Source organism: Microcaecilia unicolor, chromosome 2 (genome assembly GCF_901765095.1).
Source record: "Microcaecilia unicolor chromosome 2, aMicUni1.1, whole genome shotgun sequence".
NCBI lineage: Eukaryota > Metazoa > Chordata > Amphibia > Gymnophiona > Siphonopidae > Microcaecilia > Microcaecilia unicolor.
In genome coordinates this window covers 72,292,066-72,299,794 of record NC_044032.1, presented here as the reverse complement: position 1 = coordinate 72,299,794, position 7,729 = coordinate 72,292,066, and the positions used below count along the sequence as shown (strand labels likewise).

The 7,729-nt window shown below is 42.5% G+C and overlaps 1 protein-coding gene across 4 annotated transcripts in view; it reads right to left on the bottom strand.

Annotated features, from left to right (window-relative positions):
- Window positions 1–224: 224 nt before the first annotated feature.
- SLC1A3 (solute carrier family 1 member 3) overlaps window positions 225–7,729 on the bottom strand; it is a 239,477-nt gene continuing 231,972 nt past the window's right edge. For 3 of the 4 annotated variants that reach the window (XM_030192149.1, XM_030192152.1, XM_030192151.1), the window contains 2 exons: window positions 6,483–6,617; window positions 225–429 (listed from right to left, as the gene is read on the bottom strand). In XM_030192149.1, the coding sequence (XP_030048009.1) occupies window positions 225–429; window positions 6,483–6,617 (340 nt within the window). The remainder of the gene's footprint in view (window positions 430–6,482; window positions 6,618–7,729) is intronic. The other variant, XM_030192150.1, reaches the window with a different exon arrangement.

Genomic DNA, 7,729 nt, shown 5'->3' with positions numbered 1-7,729 from the left:
TTTTGTGTTTGTTGCTCTATGTCCAATATATGTGCATGTATGTAGTTGGAATGTGAATGGACAACTTCAGTCCTGCTAATGTTGAATGGTTTAGTTCAACTCTTTCTCAGTGCTATCATATTGGGAGAATGGGTGTTGAAAGCAAAATACATATTGGTGGAAGGAAGTAGATCTGTTGAAAACATTTTCTACCAACTGAACATGTGTTCTCCAAATTCCCATTCCTACATCTTGGTCTCACTGTCTATTGGCTTTTCATTCTCATTCTCCTGGGAGATTAGTTGGTACGGTTTCTTCATTTCATTCTCCTCAATGACTGAATTGCCCATCTCAGGATCCCTGTTCTTCAGCTCATGCCTAGACAGGTGTTCGACAATGCCTGCTCCCAGTGAGTCTCCCAGCACATTGGTGGTCGTGCGAAGACGATCCCTGCAAAATATAGCATGTGGTTTTATAATGTACACTGGATAGCATAAACAATTGCATCGGAAAAAAAAAAAAGCAGCAATAATAACACCCCACCTGGAAACAAACACAGTAAAAATGGGTGTGTGAAAATCTTTTTTTGTAATACCATCTATAGATAACTAAGACCAAGAAACACACAGCTCCTCACAAAAATCCCATCAGGTGGAGAAACAATTTATTCAGGCCAATTCTTTCTACACCTACTGTGTTTGTTTCCAGGTGGAATGTTTGTCCAAATTACATTTTGAAATTCTGCCTCTGAAGCAGGCACTAGGTGCCGAAACTTGTTGGACTGATGGGCTAATATAAAAGTATTCAGGACTCAGTGCCCTGTTTACAAAGGCATGCTAGCGTTTTTAGTGCACGCTAACCGTATAGATGCCCATAATATTCCTATGGGCGTCTAAATGTTTAGTGCGTGCTAATTTTTAGAATTTATTTATTTATTTTTGTTACATTTATAAACGCTATTGCACCTTTGTAAACAGGGCCCTTAGTATTTCCACTCATTAAAAGGTTGTTTTTGGTTCATTAAAAGGATTTTAAGAAACAGCTACTGGCTCATTATTGCCTGTGTGTACTGGGCCAACTAACTTTTCAATAACATTGCCGATCTGTGTATCAGCTGAGGCAATACTTCAAATAAACTAAAGCTGATTAATCAGCCTTTGAATAGAAAATTCTCTGAAAAAGAACTCCCAAATGATCAGATGTCTTAGTAGTATGATAAAGCTAAAAAAAAAAAAAATTGTATTACTCATCCTACTAGATCAGGGGTGGGCAACCATGGTCCTTGAGGGCCATAACTCAGTCGGATTTTCAAGATTTCTACAATGAATATGCATGAGATCTACAGGTATACAATGGAAACAGTGCATGCAAGTCAATCTCATGCATACTCTTTGTGGAAATCTTGAAAACCGAACTGGGTTGTGGTCCTCGAAGACCGAGGTTGCCCACCCCTGTGCTAGATAATGGACCTTTAAGAATTAAGGGGTCCTTTTACAAATGTGTGGTAATAAATGGCCTTAGCACACACTTACAGGGGTCTTTCCTGCGGCCATAAAATGGCCTATTATATATATATATATATTTTTTTTTTTTAATTAATGGCTATGTGCTAATGTTGCCATTAGTGTTGGTTTTTAAAAATTATCCATTTTGTATGTGGAAAGGTCTTACACAGTATCCCTACACTAACTAACTGGGAAGCAAAACCAGTGCTTGGCAGATTTCTACGGTCTGTGCTCTGATTGTGACTGAATAGATATCGATGGGCTGGAGTGTAAATTTTAAGGGGCTTCAATGTTAGCTTCAGAACTTTTAGTACAAGGACAGTGCTGGGCAGACTTCTGCAGTCTGTGCTCTGAAAATGGCAAGGACAAATCAAACTCGGGTATACATATAAAGTATCGCATACCATGTAAAATGAGTTTATCTTGTTGGGCAGACTGGATGGACTGTACGCCGTCATTTACTATGTTACTATCCAGCTTATAATCGAAAGTGATCGCCGGCTATCTTCCAACACAAATCAGGAGATGGCCGGCGATTTCTTAAAAGCGGCGAAATCGGTATAATCGAAAGCGGCATTTTTGACAGCATCACCGCTTTCCCGTTGCTTCGCCGGCGAAAGTTCAAGGGGGCGTGTCGGTAGATTAGTGAAGGCGGGACATGGGCGGGCATGGGCGTGGCTACCAGATGGCCGGCTTTTGCCGATAATGAAAAAAAAAAGCGGCGTTAAGCAGTATTTCGCCGGGTTTACTTGGTCCTTTTATCTCAAAAAGGTGCCCCAACTGACCAGATGACCACTGGAGGGAATGGGGGATCACCTCCCCATACTCCCCCAGTGGTCACCAACCCCCTTCCATACTAAAAAAATAAAACTAAAAACCTTTTTTGCCAGCCTGTATGCCAGCCTCAAATGCCGTACCCACTTCCATGACAGCAGAATGTGTTGTATCCTCCGACAGCCTTTCCCTGGTTGCGATGTGACTCTCGGGTGAGTGTGACACCTTTTCTGTTAGGTGCCCTGCAGAGTCACATTAGCAATGCATTGTGGTGGGTGTAGGGTACTGGGCTCTACTCCCATGGTGCTTTTCCTCCCTGCTAACTGGGTCAGAGTGTGCCCTGTTTTGTTTCCTGTTGTAGTCCATGTGGTAGTGGCCATTTTTGTAAGCCAGTTTTAGTTCCCTTTCCTGTGTTACCCACATTAGAGAACGCAGTTCTTACCTTGAATGGTGCTGAAAGAGGGCATTGTACAACATTGTGCCAGCTCTGACCTACTGCTAATCTTAGTACCAGGGGACTCTTTGCCAGTGGGGCACAACCTCTGATCTGTAGTTAACTGTGAGTAAACGTGGTTCTTTCAAGAAAGGACTTTTTCAGAGAGATTAGTCTTCAGGTGTGAACTGGTGTGCCAAAGTTATACAGCAGCAATAAGTCCTAGAGGCTGTATGCAGGTCCCTGGAGCAATTTTAGTGGGTGCAGTACATTTGTGGGTAGTGGGTTTGGGGGACTCAGCTCCCAAAGTAAGGGAGCTATGCACGTGGGAGCTTTTCTGAAGTCCACCGCAGTGACCCCTAGGGTGGCTGGTTGGTGTCCTGGCATGTCAGGGGGGCCAGTGCACTAAAAATGAATTTGGCCGGGGTTTGAGATGGCCGACATAACTTTCCATTATCGCTGAAAAACAAACCTGGCCATCTCACACCCGGCGAACTCCAAGGCATTTGGCCGGGCTAAACCGTATTAACGAAAAAAAAGATGGCCAGCAATCTTTTTCGATAATACGGTTCCGGCCAGCTGTAGCGCCGCCGCCAACATAGATCGCCGGCGATCTATTTGGCCGGCGACGTTCGATTATGCCCCTCCACGTAACCAGTTAGTGTGCGGTAATAAAGATGCATCATCTGGTTAGCACAGGTGTGCCCGCTCTCATGCCCCTGACATGTCTAACATAGCTCAGTAGAAGGACTCTTAAGAGAACTATAACTTGCTTGTTTTACAGCTTTATAAATGGAAAAGCCAACACATTGATAGTCAATTCACTTTTTTTTTTTTGGGGGGGGGGATTAGGAAGCTGGGTTGTATTGCTTCTCACAATCACCAGGAATCTGCAGCTTTACACTATGAGAATTATTCAGTAAATATCTTTTTTATAGGTACAGAATGGTAAGGTGTTCTTTGTTAGGTGTGTTTCACTTAAGTAATAGTATTTATTGGGGAGGCTCCATCTGTCTGTCCATCTGTATGCATAGGTACAAAGACACATCTTTATCAACTCTGCCTCAGCTCTAGCCAAATGCCACTCCTGGAAATTCCTATATATAGATTGCGTAAAAGTGCATGTGCTCTTATAAGGCAAGCATATTTGTATGTGCTTATGCATCTATGCTGTGTTATAATAGTCTTATTTCACATGTAAAACATGTTTTACATATAGAAAATGTTTATTAATGTAACTGCTCTGTCTTCAGGCAGGATTAGACTTAGTAGAAAAGGGTCTTTGTAGTCGTGGCCAACTCAGAAGCCTAAACTAGATCCTGCAGTGCCTGCTAGATTCTCTCTGTTACTGCTGTGGTACAAAGTTTTAAAACTAAGTGGAAAAGGCTATGGAGATTAGTTGATAAAACTGCTTTTTATATTTTTATTTTGCCTAACACTAACCTACAATTCCTCCTTTAAACCCCAATCTTTAAGTTCCCAAAGCACAAAGCAAAATAGCATTCACTTATCAGAGAAATGTCCTCTTCTCTTGGAACTTCTCAGAAAGAAAGTTCAGTGGGACCTTTCCTCTTTATATAATTGCATTAAACTATATTATTTTTAATTTAGTTCACAGTTTTGTTTAAATTTTGTGCAAGTGTAAATATAGAGAAGAAAAGAAGCCTTTACCTTGTCCCCCCCCCCCTTTCCTGGGAAGGGGGCATCTTGCAGAGAGCAGGGAGACACAGAGGACAAGCTGAGAGCCAGCAACAATGCTAGCACCTTTTGTTAGAATGTTTAGAGTGTTTAAAATGCTCCAGCACTGTTGTACAAAGAACTCAGATGTCCATGGCTGCTAGATGTGTGTTTATAAAGTTTCAGCAGTTTGTAACTGTGAGAGAAGGGCAGACTTGTTACAAACCTTCCGATTAGCTGCCTGAGAGCACAGTACAAGGCTCCTGATTTGCTGTTTGAGAACGGAAAGTAGAGGAGGTGACAGTGTGTGAGATAGCCAATAGGAGACAGGATCTGCAAAAAGGCACGAATTTGGACCAATGAGGTGGCAGGAGGCAGTCTGATCCTTAGATTGGCGCAAATTTTGAGTCAATCCAGGGGGCAGGAGGAGTGGAACAAAGAAAGAAGTTTTTTACAGTGCAGAGGCTGCCTGGGAAGAAGGCAATCGAGGCTAGAGACAATGGAAGCTACAAGCATGGTCTGAAGGGAAGAATGTGCTGCAAGCTGGGGCAGAAGCAGGGCATGCTCAAAAAAGAAGAGGCAGCTGCAGGCTGGAACCCACAGATGAAGAAAGAGAGATGGTGAGTGTGGCCGGGCATTGAAGCAGACAGGAACAGAAGAAAGGGGGCCTGAGGTGAGCTGAGCAGAAGATTTGCTGTTACAGTGGTCACAGGGACGTGCTGGGAGCAGTGCATAGCTGGATAGAACCCCAGAGGAATCCACCCAGGGTAATCCGAGTGTGTGTGTGTCTGTCTGTCCAGAGAGCAGAGGAGAAAGCCAGCCATGTGACTGTCCTGTAAACAAGAGGCTGATCCAGAGAGGGAAGAAGCTCCAGATAGAAAGAGACACCCCCCCCCCCCCTTGCAGTGAGTGCCCAGATAAGAAAAGGAACTGTGCTTTTTGAATGCCTGCCTCAGGAAAATCCAGACAGAAGCTTGCTGGTTTGAGTCCACAAAGAGAGAGAAAGGGGCATCCCCCTGCACTGAGTGGCCAGACTAAAAGTGAACACTGTGTTTTTTTTGTTTATGCCTGTCTCCGGGGATCCAGACAAAAGCCTGCCTTGGGGAACAGCTGCCCATGCCTAAGCCTTGAGTCCTGCGAGTGCCTGCCTCTAGGGGATTTAGTGTAGCCGTCCATCAGTGAGATTAGGGGTGGTTTAACAGAACAAAACAAAAGGGGTCATGTTTTGGGCGGTTGAGATAGGAATTTTCCTTGCTTATCTTTTCTTTGAATCCAGTTAGTGCACAAGTTCCACAGAAAGTCAAGGTTTTACTTTTTTGAGTTTTTTTGAGTCAGAGTAGTATGTATCATGGAGTCCCTGCAGTTCCTGAACCAGTGAACTGACCTCACCAACCGAGGAGACGTGGAAGTGGAGAAGACTAAGGTACCCAACGCAAGAAAGCAGCGATGCTATTGAATACTTTAATATACTGGTAACAAAATTGTGTGCACACAAATTGAAAACTATATATATACCAGATCTGAGCACACTAATTAGTGCTGTGTACACGTGTGGGATGTTTTGGGTTACTGCAGATGTGGAGTTGGGGTCTTGATAGCTGTGATCCTTGATAACTGTGATTCTTGGTGACTGTGATTGTAGTTTTAAAATTGTTATTGCCCTTATTTCCTTTGTAACTTATCTCAAAGCATTTAACATCTTGCACTAATTTTATTTAATACCATCAACCTGTAAAAATTGGTACCAACTTTAAGAAACATATCTCAGTGTTTCTATTTACTTTACCCTTTAATAAAACCTTTAATATTTTTTTTCTTGCTAAATCCCTTGGTTGTGTGGAGTTTATTTGGGAACCCTATTTAAAACTGTGACACTCATATATTTATTTCTTCAATTATTCAAATTTACCTGCTCCACGACTAGGGGGTTTACACAAGCATATGTCCCCATGATTTTTCATCTTTCGAATATTGTGTTTCAAGTAGAAAAGAAGACCATTGAGCCTAATATTAGTATTGTCCCTGACATATATGAAGTGCAGTAAAGCAATCTCAGAGGTATATATTTTGTAATTCAGCTTTAAGCCAGGAGTAGGTTTGCAAAAAATACTCACAAAAACCAATCAACTGCAATGATAAGAGTGATATCATCTGTGGGCAGCCCAACGGATGTCAGCACAATGACCATAGTGACCAACCCAGCTTGAGGAATTCCTGCAGCACCAATACTGGCAGCAGTTGCAGTGATACTGTTAAGAGAAAGAGAGAGTGAACAACAAAAAAAACTTATCCTATATGTACATACATACATATCTCTATCTATCTCTCTATACATACTCCAGCCGATAGTCATTCCTGCTTGTAGGACTCCCAGTGGAACACCATGGACTTTGAAGTATTTTGGGGGAGGGCTCAGGGCAGGACTTTTTTTCTTTGGGGGATGAGGGAGGCTCATATTCAGACCGGTGTCCAGTTAGCTTGTTGGCTAAAGTTAGGTCTGAATATGGCCGCTAATCGGTTAATTCTCGGCTCCTCCCAGGGCCCGCCCAAACTTCATCCATGGACCATCATGGCACTACCTGGACAGTCCAGATGTAGCCTGTGGTGATATTCAGTGGCACTGTCTGGTTAAGTGCCACTGAATATCAGTGCTTAGGCAGCAATGTGGATTTAACTGGGCAGCTTTTTATCTCTTTTGATCCCAAACAAAATTGGCATGTCATTTGCCAATAGAATTCTAACAAATTGGCTGGCTTTCCTGCATCCAATTCTGTTATGAACTAGCAAGTGCTCTTCTAACTTCTGAAGTCTCACCAAATTAGAGTCACTGTAGCTATAGTGGCTTTCTTAAAGTCTGCCTCATTGGATATGATCTGTAAAGCAGTGACATGATTCTTACATCATAACCACTGTTATGTCTGGGATCAACTTTATTCCACCCATCATTAATAATAGAAGATTATCCAAGTATTCCTCGCACCCCAATATTTTCCACGCCTTCTCTGTTCAGATGCTCGTTGGGAATTCTTCTTATTTAATCTCTCCTAGGATTAGATGTTTTAAAAACATTATCACCTCAAAGCTCCCAGCTGCTCAATATTAACAAATACGTGTGGGCTATATTAACGCTAGATCTGTTGTTAATAAGGTTGATATTATAACTAACTGGATTACAAATGAGAACTTGGACCTTCTCTTCATCTCTGAAACTTGGATCCACAGCTCTACAGATCCTATTTTTGCTAGACCTGTGTCCCGCAGGATTCAAGATTACACATTGGACCAGAGCGGACAAGAGAGGTGGTGGTATTGCGGTAATATATCGCTCTCTATTTTCTGTTGAAACATTCGCCGAATCCAC